We start from the raw sequence: 17,270 nt of genomic DNA, 5'->3' as shown, positions 1-17,270 counted from the left end.
CGGATGGCTGAGATGTTGTAAATCGAGATGTTGTAAATAATAGATTAGAAGCTTCGTGCTGCGTCATTTTAGTTTCTTTCCTTCTACTATAACAATATATATACGAAGATTCAATTGTTATCAAATAATTGAAATTCCTACACAAAGTGCGGAGGACAACAATGAGTTCCACAAGAGTGATTCGAGGGATTTTTCTTCGCGAGGCGACGTATCGATCTCGTAGCCGTAACTCGGCTACGGTTAGGTGAGGTTGTAAATCTTGGGCGTTCGGGTCCTCGCATAGAGCGAGGACAAATCGCACGGCTCGTATTGTCGACGATCCCCTGCTCCGCGCTTCTTTCTTCCGACACAATATCTCGCCACGGTAAGGGACCAACGGTCGCGATCTTTCCACGCAACTGCTTTCTTGGTCGCTTGCTATCGGAATTCGGCTGGTTAATCGCTTTCGTAAATTTCCGACGGCTATTGTGTCCGAGGAGCAAACTCAAGTTGTCGATAAGACGGTAATTCCACGATGAAGATCGCAGCAGCCTTCACGGCTGCTGAAGGTACATCTTCAGCCGATCGTATTTTATCGTCGACTTTTGGCGATAGAATTTCATCTCTTTGCAAACTGAATGTATACACTGAGTAAAGCGATATTTTTCGCTCGCTTCTTGAAATTTTGCCACTTCTTAGTAGCAGTAGTAGAGTCAATTGAACGTCGACGACTAACCAACGACGACGAGGAAGAGAGCAGTATCGGTAGCACACGCTAGTCGGAAAGTCTAGCCGGTTTGCTTTCCTATTTCCATCGATTATCCTTTTCTTCCTTTCTTTTTTCTTTTTTTCTTTCTTTTACGAGATGCATCATTTATCGTTGTTTGCACTTTTGCCGCTAGCCAAGTCTTTTACCAAGCAACATTTCCCGTTGATGAATAATAACTATATACGGTGACGATGTTTAAGTAAGATTTCTTCGATCGACGTGGTTCGAAAAAGAGTGATGCGTGTACGGAGAAGGAAAGAAGACGGCGGGGGCTTACAACGACGACGACGACGACGACGACGACGACGACGACGACGACGACGGCGGCGGCGTACGCGGCGGGAATGCACGATGAAACAGCGAGCTAAACGACGCGCAAAAATCCACGACTGCTAGGAACGACGAGCTCCCTCTATTTCTACCATATACGTACACACGTGCGTCAACGAGTCCTCCACGAAACTCCCTTCTTACAAGCGCATCATTGAGATACACTTTGATGCGACAGACTACAGAATTGAGAAAAATGACGACAAGTCATGTTTATTATTTTTCATTTGGAACGATGTCTTCTCTCACTCGGTTAGGTTAGGTGAGCCGATGCTAATTGCTAATGATCGGTGAATTCGAACAGTCGCGGATTAAAACAAACAACGTACGGCAACGTATCAACGGATCGATTTGCCCTCATTTCGAATCAAATGAAATCAAGTGAGAGACTATATTATATTATAATAATCGGTTGCGATTATAATGCGAAGAGAAGGCGATCTTGCGTGTAAATTTCAATTTTCATAGCAATCAATTTCATCGCGGATAGACATCCTCGCAACTGAACATCGCAAAGAGGTTACCGTGTTGTAAGGGGGCACGCGAGAGAAATGTGGCATACTTAGAGAGAATCTCGCGATATCCAGCGAGATGAAGGCGATCCGGCATCTAGTGTAACGCGAAATCTCGCTCTGAGAATCCGAATCTTTCCGAAGCCGTTTGTGCTCATTTTTCGTTTCCAAATATATTACATCTAGATAGACTTCTCGATTTCTCGACTTTTCGAGATTCGAAAGAAAGCACGCTCGCAAACAATTTGTTGTTGTTGTTGTTAATTGTTTGAACATTTTCAGATCGATTTAATGCAATACGATCGCATTAGATCGCCGCGGTTATGCCGCGGAAAATCGTTACTATTGATAAGCTATTCGGCGGGCAAAAGCTATTTGTAAAGTGAGATAAAACTGTCTTACGTTCTTACGTTCCTTCCTGATAAGAATTGTCAACTACTTAAGTTGCAAGCTTGCAACGTAAATACAAAGATTGCATAAGAGTTACATAAAAGCAACTCTTCACGGCAACATGAGCGCCGATCGAACGTCTTTTTTTTTTTTTTCTCTTCTTTCTTGTTGAAACGACAATCGGTCTAACGGTTTGGGTAAAAATGCGCGTACGCATTGGTGCACCAGATAACTGCGATAACACGCGATAACGTATCAGAAGGTATGAACTCCCCGAAAGGATATTATTTCTCGATGAATCATATGCAACCGTAATATCTGTATGGATTCAAACCAACGATTCCGATCCGATTATTCTTTCGCTCACAATCCGCTCCATCGGCGACTGAAATACTGCACGATCCAATGATTTTACAAACTGTATCAATCGAGAACAAAACACTGACACTGATGCAGCGCGATCGATTCGGAGGGCGGAAAGTAACCGCGCACATAAAACATCGAACGCACTGCGCGTCTCGACGCGCGCGGACTGAGCGCGCAAAACGATCTACGTACGCGAGAGGATCTACGGGGCCCGAGAGCCCCGAGCGACGCTCGATCTTATTGGTCGGTGCGCGCGCGGTTACCTCCGCGTGCTTCCGCAGCCATTCGACTGCGTGCTGAGCAGCGCGCTCATTTTCAAGCAGCGACTTTCCTCCTCGGCGTTCTCTACGCCGAGGCAGACGAAAAGAAAAGGAAAAGAAGGAAAGAAAGAAAGATAGATATTCAGCGGTCTCTCTCTCTCTCTCTCTCTCTCTCTCTCTCTCTTTTCCGCAGTGTACGGTGTAACATATCTTCGGATCGAAAGTGTTTCCAATATTTTCCCGAAATTTCAAAGCTCCGACGAAATGTATTTGTCAAGCGTCCTTGCGTCCAAGCGGACGCGCAAATCGTCGAGAGTACTCAAAGTACTCTCGACAAAATACATACGTACCTTCGCACCGTTTCGGACGTATGTGCTGCCTGCGATGCACTCGATATTTTTCATACGAAATGTTATTTTCGTTTCAGTCTGCGCGCAAAATGCGCGCTCTCGGGAGGGAATCGAGAGGAAAGGATCCATACGCGCGCCGCGCATGGATCGACGTAACAACAAGGGTTCCGGGGGATTAAAATCAGATCCGGTCAGAGACCCGGTCCTGGATCGCTGTTTCGCTAATTGTCAATTAATTACGACTGATTGTCCATTGCGACAATTTGTTCCGCTTCCGTATCAAAGTTAAGTCGGTGTGTCTCGGCAGCAGCCACGACAGATCCAGCCGCTTATTTCAATCAATCGTTATTATTAACAATCGTAATTGGCAAATTGTCATTTAGGCTGCGAATGCGCGAATCGCGAGAGTCGCGGCGAGCTCAAGCGCTCGCAAGTGTTCGCAGTTAAAACGCGGCGGATTGAGCCAAGTTACACGACACAGCGGACACAGCTGCGGACGCGAGTGGCGTGAGAGATGCGAATATGCGTTTGTGTACTCACGTTTGTGGAGAGCTGACTGGTCAGTGAGTGCACCTTCTCCTGAGCATCCAGCAATTCGCGTCGCAATTTCCTCAACTCGTGCGCCTGCTTCTCCTCAGCCGAGCTGTAAAGGCTGCTCGCCGTCGACACCAGCGATACCGAGGATCCGTGAACTGAAGAAGCAACAGAGGATAGGAGAGGAAGGGCAGGCGTTGTTAACGTTTGTTTCATACCGAAGAATTCTCTGCGATCAATTCCAACATCTAATGGATGTATCTCGCGGGTCGCGGGTCGATTTGTCGACGATTCGTACCGACGGAAAGTACTTTTCTTTTGGAAATGATTTTGTCACTTTGTGACAAAATGGCCAACGATCAAAGATCGCCCGATGTAAGATCAGTGTAAGACAAATGCATCGATACGAACGTATGATGCTCATCGACACTCACTGTCGTCGTCCTTGTGCACATGCTGGTACAGGTTCGGTGGTTGGCGCGAGGTGTGCGTGGGCGTCGGTGACGTCGGCTGGGACCAGTGTTGGCCCGTGCAGCCCGCCGATCCCACGGGAACGCTGTAATACGGCTCTACACCGACCCCCATGCCGATTCCAACCCCGACCTCCTCGCCCACCGACGACGAGGCACCGCTTCCTCGCGCGAGCATCGACGGATACATCTTTTCGCTCTTGGTCGATCTGCGAAAACACAAGCGCAGTCCTCTAGTGGATCCCCCACGTGGCGTTTCCACGTTATACTCTCTCTCTCTCTCTCTCTCTCTCTCTCTCTCTCTCTCTCTCTCTCTTCAAGCCGGGAATTATCCGCGAAAGAAAGGTCGTCTTTCGACCAGGGGTGCTCGCTCTGATGCCGAATAGACAGAGAGAAGTGCCTCGAAACGATAACGACTCGAATGTCGAGACCAAAGAGATATCACGTTTTCACAAGAGTTTACAAATTTCTTCGCGTGGAAAATACTTTGTAGCAAGAGAGAACGAACAAATGACGTCGCTCGTCTCTCGAGGGGCCTAACATTCTTATTTGTTCTCATCTCAGCAGCTTCATCGCAAACTAGATCAGTACATCCCAAAACGTTGCGTGATACATTTCTAACGATGACAGACAACTAACTGACAGAATGAATGAATACACAACGAGAATGCCTCTCGCCTGATTGGTTGGCCTGGAATATCGATGAAGCATCGTGCATGCAGCTGTACAAACAACATGATCGAACGACAAACTTGGAACACAATAGGCAACGTCAAATCTGTACGAATAACACGATTAGCACGATATGTATTGGCTTGTTCGGAATACGTCCATAGCGATTTTCTTTAGACATTGATAATTTGGCAGACCCGGCATGTACGCGATTGTAACTATTCGTCCCTATATATATATATATATCCTTATATATTTATATATATATCCTTATATATATATATATCCTTATATATATATATATATATATCCCCTATTTATTATATTTCCTACGCTTGGCTCTAGTTAGCGTTTCGATCCTTGCTAAATTCTGTTAAACACGATGATAACGATACCGTCGATACGTATAGAATTTTGAAAAAGCAAAATCCAGTCAATTATTTAGTCTAGAGCGATAAGACAAGATTTTGAAACGATAGAGTTTCTTAAACAATTGAGATAGAATAGATTATAGCTAAATATATAAATGTTGCCAATAAATCTTTTGTAAAAAAAAATCACTACAAACTTTCCGAAAAATCCAATACATGATAGTTTTAGTCGCATAACGCGTGAAATACACTCGGTGAATACGTGTGAGTGATTGCGTGAGTTAATCATCGGGATTTATAGGAGAGAATCCGAGGATCCACAGATTTCATGTATCAAGATTCCAAGATCCGCAATTGGCATCGACTTGCAGAATTTCAAGATTTCGGTATTTTTACTTTCAAAATCCAAGATTCAACGATGGTGAAGAATCTCGGGAGAAATTTTTGAATCCAAGGAATTTCAGAATCAACAGAGACTCGCGAATATGTGCGAGGTCGACTCTCGAGTGTGTACATATAGGTGTGTGTGTGTGTGTGTGTGTGTGTGTGTGTGCGTACGCGACGACTCTACTGATCACGTCTTTTGAATACTTATGCGTGGAAAATGAGCTCGTTGTCGTGTGTACGCTAGACACTTTCGCACTACCTTGGGAATGTCCTGTCCCGCAGATAGCTAAAATGGTTAATTGTCCTATGTTATTTCACGGTATTTTGGATCGTTTATAAACGTAAAAGTGAGTCAGAGAGAAACGAGACAGCCGGAAAGAGAGAAAATTGTGCTCGTTGATCGAAGGGTTTTGATACATGGTGACCAAAACGTTCTCCAAGCATGCAATTAAATATCGTACCAATGTTTGTGATTAAAGTTATTGAATTTGGAGTATTCGGTCGCGACTGATGTACTCTTATGTGTCACATATTGAAAGGTATTAATAAACAATTGAGGCAACAAGTGCTACACTCTCTCTCTCTCTCTCTCTCTCTCTCTCTCTAATAAATGTTGAAAATTATACACACACACATACACACACACACACACACACACACTCACACGCACACAATACATATATAAGAATATAAGAATATATAAGAATATAAGAATATTTATACAAGTGTTACTGCTCTATTCGATGAAAGTTAAAATATTGAGAAATCGACTTTGTTGCTAACATTCAGCTGAAAAATTATAGTTTTCTAAGGAATTAGAAAACTCTTGCTTCTGAGCCCCACATAATCCTTAATTATTGCATCAGTATGGAATATATCAACGACGATGGAGGAACCTATCAAAACTGATAAACGAGACACGAAAGAATTGACTCACCTGATGGAATTGCTTCTGTTCAATCTGGGCGGCGCCGGAGATCCCGTGGAGTCCCTTTGATGCATCAGAAGACGAGCATGCGTCAGACTCGCGCGATGCGAACCCAGTGATTCCACGCTGTCCGCCTCGCACAGACCCATCCCTGAAAGAAATGGTCATAGTCTCGAGATAATGACAAAGGAAATGACGGCAATGACACCGAGTCCACACCGAACTGAACGTGATTGGACGCAAAATTACCTTGCGATCGTCCGCTGGGTGTGTAGGTGTTGCTGTGTCTCATCCAAGAGGTGGTGTAAGGACTGCTGGACGTGTAGTAGCCCTGAAGATCAGGCGCGGCGTAATTGCTGCACGTGTCGCTGAGACTACCGTCGGACGGTTTGAGCACCCGGGGTGAGAAGGACGCGCTCGTCGGTCCAGCGCCGGCTCCTCGCTCGCGATGATGAGCAGCCGCGAAGAGAGCGGTAAATTCCGGACTGCCGGGCTTGGGCAGACTCTGGGAGCCCAGCATGAGACGATCGCGAACCGACTGCGAGAGCTGGCTGGCGCTGGGACCGGTGAGACTGTAGCTCTTATAGTGGTGACCTTGACTGGACGCCGCCGACGAGTTTGCCTGCAACTCTGTGGTGCAAGTCTGGGTACCGCCGGATACTTTGACCTGCGCTCAAGAGTGCCACGTGCGAATTAGCGGTTCGATCGAAAGAGCAAGATTATAATCGTATAACTTTCAACACCACCTTGGTCCTCGGCACCGCGCTGACCTGGGCCGTTCTAGTCGCGTCTTTGCCGCCATTCTGAACCCCGTTGGGACTCGGAGTGGTGCCGGCGCTGTGTCTTTTCACGTAGCCAAAACTTTGCGGTACCCCGCGAACCTTACTGCTGCTACCGCTGCTGGTCGACGTGCCCGATGAAACTTTCTGCGGTTTCTCGCCGTTCGCATATTCGGCCATGGCCTGCTTCCGATGTTTATCCTGCGTTTGTGTGCAACGCAAACGGTTATCGCGCGGTTGTTCCGTTAATATTCCGTATCATATTATTCGAGCAGTTCGACAATTCCCGACTGATCTCACCTGCGATCTTCTGGAGGGACTAGGGCTCGGGGGTGCTCCCTCCTTGTCTCTCTCGCGATCTCTCGCGGCGCCGGCCTCGATATATTTCTTCCATTGCTGGCTGTTGGAACTGCTCGAGCCTTGCTGCTGTTGCTGCTGCTGTTGCTGCTGCTGCTGCTGCTGCTGCTGCTGATGCTGCTGATGCTGCTGCTGCTGCTGGTGTTTGAAGGCCGAGCTCTCAGTTTGCTGAGAGCTGTCAGACTTCTTCACGTGGGGGTGATGACCTGGATGTCGCGAGCTCACCACACGGTACACCAGGTTGTGATTACCTTGCTGCACCCCTTGGGGGGTGGCCGATCCTCCGCCACCCCCCACGATTACGCCCCCTCCACCCGGCACCCTCTGTTTTTCACAACAAGATTAATAATTGCGTTAATCACGTACATGAATTACACGTACCATGTGTGTATGCACGCGTGCGCGTAAATCTATATATACCGTATCTCTTCTCGGTAGCGCAACTATGGTACCACCAACTACGAGGTGCAACTTTTGTATGCGAATTTCGTCACGTATAACATTATTATAATCGTGCTTAAAATCGTGATTATAATTTCGCGAGATTTTTTATTCGTGGTTAATTTTTATATATATATATATATGTATATATATATATATATACACACGAGATATACACCATTTGCCCCAAAGTTGCCGTCAAAATCCAAAGCTGACGTTTGTTCTGCTCAACCGCCGTGTATCCTGACTATCGAGGACTTTTAGGATGGCAGGGTGATATCGATTCTTGGTGTACTTGGCGAAAGACAGAACGCTACACGGAGCACAGGCGCCGACGCGACGCGACGCGACGCGACGCGACGCGACGCGATGCGTCGGGAAGGCAACTTTCACCGCCATTCTCGTTGTCTAGAACGTCTATTCTTAACTCCTTCTCCTTCCTTTCGTGATATCATGCCCATCGTAAGGAGTAAAGAGTAAAGAGTAAAGATTGCACAAATGGAATATTTACCAGTACATGATATATACGTTAATGTAAGAGTAAAGATTCGAAAAATATACTTTTGGGAAAGCCTCCAGAGTGCAGAATAAAAACCGCGATGAAATGTACGATGAAACATGGTCGAGACGAAACACGGGTGTGTGTTCTCTGCCTTCGTCTATTTCCACGTGGAACCACGTGGAACAACGAGTGTGTGACTCACAAGAGGGTGGAAACAGGAAGGTTTCCTCGAGTTTTTACGGCGAGGATCGTAAACGTATGGTAGGGAGGCAATAAACGAGAGACAAAGGATCCGCCCTGGTCAAAAACACATTTTTTTCCCCTTCTTTCTAGTTCTTTGTAAAAGGGCACACCTACTGCACTAGCGTGCAGCATACAGTCCTTTCTATTTAAAAATGTATCTTTCCATCCGAGAGGAAAGAGTTCTCTCTCAGTACTGCGCGATATTATTTATTCAATTAAAGAAGACTCAACCTCCAACTTTCTAAGAAACATCGTCACATTTATACATGTGCTACATTAAATTTGGCCCGGAGAGTCTATACATAACGATTCCAACGCTCGACATTTTGTCAGATTTATCTCTGTTGTTGTTCTATTTTCTATACACGACGAATCGCGTTTGCTATCCGCTTTTCTTCCTCTCTGCGTTCTTTTATGTCGCTCTTTTATATCGAAAGCTACACACACACACACACACACACACACACACACTGCGCCCCACGGCTCCGCAATGAACCTTTAGGCAAGAAAAATAGCAAACACAGTGTGGTATCTTTGAAGTACGCGAACCGGCCGCGAGAGTTTAAACAAACGGCTCGCCTCTTCCGAGTAGGTGATTCCCCGAGACTCTTTCGCCGCAAGACTAAAGTTTATTTTCCGAAATCCTCGTCGTGAAAACACGGCATTTTTTGGCGTTTGTAAACGCGGACCATCGCAAAGCGGCACGTCGCCTCGAGTGCCGTCCGAGGGGATGATATCGATTAGTCATCCCGAGGATGACTGTATTCGAACAAAGAACCGCGACAGAACCGCGCGTTGTTGTGTGACTGCGTGACTTGCTTATATATTGTTGTTGAACATGGGAGAAAACTGTGCACGTACAACCCGACCTTCTTCCGAATACTCGGAATTTAAGACGCTATCAATAAAGATATAAAGGGATGGGCGAAATTATCGATCACCAATCAAGAGTGTGAGTTTTCGATTCGAAGAAATTACTCACCATGGTTTCCCTCCCTCCATGAATCGCTTTCTAGTCGTTTCTCGTGAAACGTTTATTTCCTCCATCTCTCGCAAATTATTCGCAATCAAGTGAAAACTCGGCATTAAACATCATAATGGGATATCTCTTTCTTCAATTTCCATCAAATTAATAAAGATCAAATTAATAGAGATTTTAAATAACATCTCGCGCGAGGTTTTGCTTTCTGGTTCGACTCGTCGCATCAGCTTTTCGATCATCTTCCATCGTGTACAACCACCGCAAAAGGTGGAAATTGTTGATCAGTGCTCGCATCGCGGAATTAGCATGTCGTGGCTAATCGATCGGCGATCGCTGCTTCGAGGGTCCAAACCGCAGTCACGAAACACCTGAGTAAGCGCGCGTAGCCGATTGTGTAGTATGCGTGTAGTAACCAGCAACGGGGACCTATTACGCGGTTTTCCCCATGAGGAAATTGGGAATGCTCCTGTCAACAACGCCCTTCGATTCCTCCCGCGGCAATTTCGAGTCCCGTTTCGACTCCAAACAAACACACGTTAGCTCGACGATATTTGTATATCGAAACATTAAGCGCACCAATCGCCAACCAATGTTTCATCTCTTATGAGCAATTTCTCCAAGCGGTTAACAAGTTTCAAGTTTCTTTCTTCTTCTTCTTCTTCTTCTTCTTCTTCTTCTTCTTCTTCTTCTTCTCCTCCTCCTCCTCAACTCATCGATTGTGCACAGATCGAAAAGAAAATTTTGAGGAATACTTTCTTTTTTAATCAATCTTGTCACCTTTCTAATACCTTTATCGTATCAGAGGTTAATACGACACACATTAAACATCACCAATTAATATCTCTTACGCACGTATGCGCGTGTATGCGCATACTTTTCTTTTTGTATCTTTTACATAATGTACCACCCGACAGTTTACACTGTTCCTCTTCACCTCAGGGGGTTCAGGTAAACCCTACTCATTATTTTCTCTGTTGCAAAGATATGCGCACTGTATTAATTCGCCAACTACAATATACAGATATCGTGGACGACTTGATTTCGCTCGCGGGACACGCGAGAGGGTGGCGTTTCATCAGCCCGCCCAAGGTCTTCGACGTGCGCGTTTTACGTAGTTGTTACGTAGGTAGGTAGGTAGGTAGGTATACGAGGCGCCCGAACGTTAACCGTCGACTGCGAGGGTCGACGATTCATTGCTCACCGGCTCTCTCGCCCCCACTTTGGCCGCACCGTGTAATATCACTAACGTGAGTTACCCCTCCCGAATATTACACCCGTTCCCCCGTACAGAGTGCTGCAAAAGTAAACGGCGCGACAGAAGCCAAGTGAATCGCCACTTTTCGGCGATCAAAATTGTCACGCTGTGAAATGTCGGATTTCATTCGATCGGGTCAAAAATAGATTTAATCTCGTGGACAAAATGCGTGGAACAAATGCGCGAGTCTGCTGCTGCTGCTGCTGCTCGCGATTTTTAAATCACCGTTTGATCGGCTTGATCTCCTGTGCATCCGAAAGGAGAGAACTACCGCGCGTCACCCTGGTGGTCGGTGATAAGGTCGGTGCCCCATACAAGACTTCGGTCCCCTTGCGCGCGTTTCGTCTCATTCCGTTCTTCGTAGAGGGCTTCCGAGAAGGATTATTGCGCACGGTAACCGATACCTCTCACGGCTCATGTACTCATGGCATGGCCTTGCAAGACACGCAGTTGATGCGTGTCTTCAACATCAGCGGATTAAAGAGACGATTACATATAAGATATAAGAATGCCAAGACAAAGTAGCCGGACAAAAGAATGTGTCTGTATCTTTTTAAACTACTCTTTATTAGTTTCGCAATCAATTGACATTGATGGATGGATTGTTCGTTCGAATCTTGCAAGAGGAGCAGCGCGCTGAGCAGCGCGATTGCTGCTACTTTTGCGCAAGCTTATCGATTACCCGAACAACCCCGAATCTCATACGGACGCACAAACATTTCATCAATGACGACTGTTTACGAATTTGATTGCCGTCAATACGTATCCACGGATGGTATCGCATGGGTGGTGGCCCATCGAACGGGGAGTTCGAGATGAGCAAAGGGGAAAGAAAATTACGGTGTGCAGAGAGGCATCGGTTATTATTTCATTATAATAATCGTCGTTAAAAGGGATACGTTTATATAATATATATATATATATATCTCGACCATTGACTTCAAAGCCGATTAAAATGGCCGATTTGCGGACGCGTAATGCACGAATTCACGGATAATTAATAGGCTGGCTCAACTGAAAGGGGTTATCGTGCGCAGCCTATCGGCAAAAAGGGTGCTCATTAGCTCGGCCATCTCTACGAGAAGGATTAATTGAACGAAAGCTGATCATCCACAATCCACCGGAAGGAAATCTTCTTCGGGAAGCAAAATGAAGCCGGCAGACGGCGGCTTTATATCTCGGCGTACTCTTATCCTTTCGATGGAGCTAATTTTATAATCTCGTTAAGACAATGGGGAAAAATGAGTAACTGCCCGTGGATATTATAATAATAACAGAGCGCGGGAGAGGATGAAACGAAAAAGTGCTCCGTGATCCGCAGTGACTCGCCGCAGTGATGAAAAAAAATTGTCTTCACGATGGATGGAACATCCAGTAGTACTTGTACGACAGCTGTGCGATGCAACAGCTGACGCGCGCACACACGCTCCATGCTTAGTGACTGTGCGCCGTGTGTATACGTGTGTACTTGTGAGGTCATACCCAGTGCACACACATCGCACGAACTCTCGCGATTGTACAACACGTCGTTCGAGCGTTAATTAAGAATTACTTTGATCGATCGGCAATATTGCAGCCAAAGCGAAAGAATTATTCAATCGCTTTGCTTCGAATAATCCGGAGGGAGGGAGAAACGATCGATATCTACGCTAAAAGTTAAAATGTTGAAAAATTGGTCCATTTCTTGCAAATTCTTGCAAATCAGAATCTGGTAAAAAAGGAATAAGTTTCTCTTCTCTTTCATCGAGTTTTCATCCGAGATATTAGATTAGATACAGATTTGCCGTTTCACAAAGAACGATCGAATCACTAGTTATTTGTACGATTGACCTGTATCGACGCGTGAACACACATTCGTCGACCACCGTCGACCGACCGTCGTCAATTATCTCACCGACGGTCTCTGTAATTATTCAGGATATAGTCCAGGCGACTGCCAGTGTTGATCCCTCTGGCTCTGGCTACCTAACGCTTTTGCTTACCGATGCCATTCTGGCACGGCAGTTGGCAGTATATTTTCAGTACAATAAGTTTAGCAACACAGCTATAATACATTTTACAGCGATACAACAAAAGATATAAAAAATGAATTTTTGGAGAAGAAGCATAATTCAAAACTCAAACTCCAAACTTGCTCGTTTGGCTCGAATAGAATGAACACGCGTCGCGACGCTTGCCTCTTTAAGGCTCGAGAACCTCTTTGGAATTGTATTCGATACCCCTTTCGGACTCTAGGCAGCCTCCTTTGCGATTACAAGGATTACGTTTAAAGGGAAAACAAGAAAGAATAAACCTATTCTAATGATAACGAAACTAGAGAAATTGACGGTTGTCGGTTCTCTGAGCAACAACGATTTGCGTAAGCTTCTCGGGTTCGAGGATGCAAAACATCTGCCAGACACGGAAACGAGGATCATCAAATCAAAGCAAACAACATCGGAACAATTAGCTTCAAATGTGATTATGTCGATCGGCGATCGGAGAAAGAATGAAATAAACGTTATTTCCGGATGCGCGTCTCACGGTTTCGTCTCTCTCTCTTTCTCGCAACACACGCGAGTGCGCGCGCGCGCGCGACCGCGCTATCGATTCTGGTGAGAGTTCGCTGACCTTGTGATGAGAGGGATGTCCCGTGTGATTGGCGGAGGTGTGATTTCCGGCGGGAATGGAGGCCAGCTCCTCGATCGTGAGTTCCGCCAAAGCGTCGTTCCCGCCGCTACAGCCGCCTAGAAGACTGCCGGCGACGACGACGACGCCGCCGCCGCCGCCGCCGCCGCTTCCAGGACTGACGCCCCCAACACCCCCGATGCCAACACCACCACCGCCATCCGACCTCGCGACCCCCGCCGACGGCCTCTTCTGCACCCGCCTCGAGGTCACCAGTTCCTTCACCCCCGACAGCTCTCGCCGCGAACCGCCCACGTACCTACGAACGTAAATCAGGCGTCGCCATTATTATTATCCAAATCGCAATCTAATTACGGCTCGATACGATGGCTGTTTTTATTCGCCTCGGTTGCTCAGTCTTCAGGCTCGCACTCGCGGCTTACGTGAAGTGACGTGGAGATATTCGATGAAACTTTCAATTTTAAACGCTTGGTCCTTTTCTCTCTACCGCGCGTATCGTCGTTGTTCACTGCTTGCAAATTTTGGAAAATAATAATTTGGGATAATTTGATCGATACTTGCGATACTTGCGATGCAGATTAAAACCGGCAAGCAGACTTGGTGTAAAACCGGACCGGTAAGATTTGTTCGAATCAGGCACACTAAAAGTGACGATTTTATTTTACCGCGACTTAGCTTATAGCTGATTTCTCTTCTTGTGAAATTTATATCAGCGCTGCGTGCTATCAGTTTCCTATTACTTGAGCAATTACAGAGCGGAAATTTGTTCGTCATAACCTCTATCTCTTTCTCGTTTTCAAATCGTTTTCAAATCGATTTCAAATGATATTTCCGTCCAAGTTTAAACGGCATGAAAAATTTCAAACCTGGATTAATTTATGCCTGGTGTAATGGAGTTGATGGAGAAATAATGCACGATAATAATAATAATAATGAACGAGTTAATTGTAGGTAAACTTGCTTGAATGTGATGCAACGATACATATCTTTACAGCTATACGAAGAGATCGCTTCTTTTCTTTTCGAAGCAACGTTTCTCGAACGATCGTTATTTCGAACATTTATTTCCGCTACTGTGACCGATTATCCTGTTTCGAGACAATCACCGGTCGAAGAAGAAGGGCCGACGTAAACTCGATCGTGCAGCAAGAAGAGTACGCGCGAGTAGCGCAATGACGAGGAAGCGAATACGACAATTTTATTCGACGATCGGATTTATCACGGGTACAATCAGTGCGACAAAATTACTTTTTTAACGCGCCGTGCTGCACAATTGGCGCAGAGGTGTGTGTTCTCTCTGCATGTGATTCACGATGCGATAACGATTGTTAATCCTTCGCTCAAAAAGAGAGTAGGAAGGACAGCGCGAGAGGGAGAGAGGGAGGAGCCGCTTTGGCGCGACTCGCCGCTGAAAATCGCTCGTGCATGTTTCTCACGCATTTGTTTATATCGGGCTCCCTCGCATATCCGTGCGTCGTTGCAATATTTTGCTTGTTACTTCGAGCTTTTCCATCGAGTATGTATCAGCGCAGAATATAGGAAAAAAAATATATGCAGTTTGCGACGCGCACAGAGAGAAGTAAGATAACGTATAGATTTCTAAAATAAGAAACGTGTGCTGCAGTTGTGTGTTAAATTCATGATAAGACGTTGATTGACTTAAGATGGACGAGACGCAAGTACTGTATGGGAAACCACGTATGTTTCCCGAGAAAAGGGTCAGACACGTCGATGCGTCGGAAAAGATAATAAACACGTTCACGAGGAAGCTTGAGCTTGATTTTACAGCGAGCTTTATAGATTTATCCGGCACGTGCCTTTTTAGGTGACGGTCGTTATTTTAACTACCCTTACGGCGGCCGAGCGGGCTTTAATGCGCCTCGTAAAAAAACGCGCTTAACCCCCGGCGCGTTGGACCCGGACTGATTCATGAGCTCGACGTCTCGAGAAACTAAACTAAACGGCCGAGTGAAATTTCGGTATTTAGAGCGCGCGCGTCAAGAAAGAACAGCGTTAAGACGCGTCGTCTCATAATTGCCGAAACCTAGTTAATTTTAACGGTTGGCGAGAAGAGATTCTTTAATCTTTCCTTCTAATATAATTTTATCAGTACTCTAGTAAATTTCCCAATTCCTTGAAATTTTTGCGCTAATATTTGGTATCGTCCCAAGTAAACGTCAATCTCGCTCAGTATCTCTGAAACTGTAAATTGGGTTGCCACTTTATTTTACACACGATACACACACACACACACACACACACACACTCTCTCTCTCTCTCTCTCTCTCGCGCGCGCGCGCGCGCGCGGTGATAATGACAGCGCAAGGACGTTTTCCTTCCAACCACGCTAACTCGCGGAATGTCTTTTGCTTCTCTCGTGATCAATGAGTTCGTTGATTACTTTGTGTGGATTAAATATTTGCGAAAAGTCTGAACGACGGCAAAATAGCAACGGTAACTTTTCAACACGCTTGACTATTTGATTCTTGTAGGACTGTGAGTTCGAAAAATTTGGCCGTCGTTTCTCAATCTCATCGTTTGTTGTAACTACAAGTTGTGATTACAAGGACAATTTTAGTCGATGCGAAAATTAAAAAGTTACGACGAAAAATACGGGAGAAATTTGTGAGAAGAAAATCTCACCAAAGTCGCAAATTGTAAACTGCGAGAGAATAAAATTCTCGTCCTTTCAGAACATTTTTTCGAGTCGTGTTTCAATTGTACTTGATATCACACGTGCTTCATTTAATTCGTCAATTTGTCAATTAATCGTCGTTAATCACCAGAGAAAAAAGATCTTTTTGTATTTTTTGATGTCGAAACAGAGAGAGAGAGAGAGAGAGAGAGAGAGAGAGAGAGAGAGAGAGAGAGAAAGAGAGGGGGGGGAGTGAGTACTATTTGCGACATGTTGCAACACTTGACATTGCGATGGACGTAAACTTCATTCAGTCATAACTTGAAGCGAACTTGAAGTCCAACTTTGTGAAGCGATATTGGTGTTCTCGTATTGCGCGATACGCGAGATACGGCGGAGAAGAGGAAAGGACAAAGCGGGGAAGATGGTAGAGTCTGTGCAGTTATTCAAAGTTATCGTGAAATTCACAGCCAACAGCCAAACAGATAGATCTTGCGAATGTGATCGCGACAATACGTATCTATATATTTCAACTTTAATTTCATCCTCAAAGTGTGATCAGATTCAGACGCTTGTTCTTTGTCTTGTCGCAAGTAAATGTTAATTTTTGTAGGAATGTACTTAAATTTGAGACGAAAAAATGAGACTCGATTGGAGAAAAAGGCTCAATCCCCAAAACAGCAAACAGCAAAGCAAACGAAATTGAAGTCGTGTGAGTTGAATCGATCGCAAGGTTGACCCTTTTGAAGATCTCCCTTTTGTCTGACGAGGTAAGTAAAATTTCGTTACGAAATCGCGATGGCTACATTTGTACGCCTAAACTGGATCGGCCGCGGATCTTGGAAGAGAGCAAGAGGCACTCCTCTCTCTCCCTCTCTCTCTCTCTCTCTCTCTCTCTCTCTCTGTCTCTCTCTCTTTCGCTTTTCCATTCGTCCACCCATAGCCCACATTTGCGGAATCGGACGATTTATTCAACGACAAGCTTCGGACAATAGAGACACGAAATTACCGTTCAACTCGTGTCGCCGCGCTCCTTCCAGTGGACTCTGTACACCCTCTCAGGGTGCGAGAGCCGTCTTCCACTCTCGACACAGGACACACTATTACACTGTACACCGAAAAACTAGCCT

The 17,270-nt window shown here is 45.6% G+C and overlaps 1 protein-coding gene across 5 annotated transcripts in view; it reads right to left on the bottom strand.

Annotated features, from left to right (window-relative positions):
• The window catches only part of sick (sickie), a 115,137-nt gene that overhangs the window by 20,112 nt on the left and 77,755 nt on the right, over positions 1-17,270 (bottom strand). For 4 of the 5 annotated variants that reach the window (XM_025301551.1, XM_025301548.1, XM_025301550.1 and 1 more), the window contains 8 exons: positions 13,488-13,803; positions 7,398-7,778; positions 7,065-7,298; positions 6,568-6,985; positions 6,328-6,469; positions 5,650-5,676; positions 3,925-4,169; positions 3,497-3,648 (listed from right to left, as the gene is read on the bottom strand). In XM_025301551.1, the coding sequence (XP_025157336.1) occupies positions 3,497-3,648; positions 3,925-4,169; positions 5,650-5,676; positions 6,328-6,469; positions 6,568-6,985; positions 7,065-7,298; positions 7,398-7,778; positions 13,488-13,803 (1,915 nt within the window). The remainder of the gene's footprint in view (positions 1-3,496; positions 3,649-3,924; positions 4,170-5,649; positions 5,677-6,327; positions 6,470-6,567; positions 6,986-7,064; positions 7,299-7,397; positions 7,779-13,487; positions 13,804-17,270) is intronic. The other variant, XM_025301549.1, reaches the window with a different exon arrangement.

The sequence above is a fragment of the Harpegnathos saltator genome, unplaced genomic scaffold (assembly GCF_003227715.2).
Source record: "Harpegnathos saltator strain DR-91 unplaced genomic scaffold, Hsal_v8.6 scaffold429, whole genome shotgun sequence".
Taxonomy (NCBI): Eukaryota; Metazoa; Arthropoda; class Insecta; order Hymenoptera; family Formicidae; genus Harpegnathos; species Harpegnathos saltator.
Note: the sequence above shows the minus strand (reverse complement) of the source record. Positions and strands in the feature narration are given on the sequence as shown.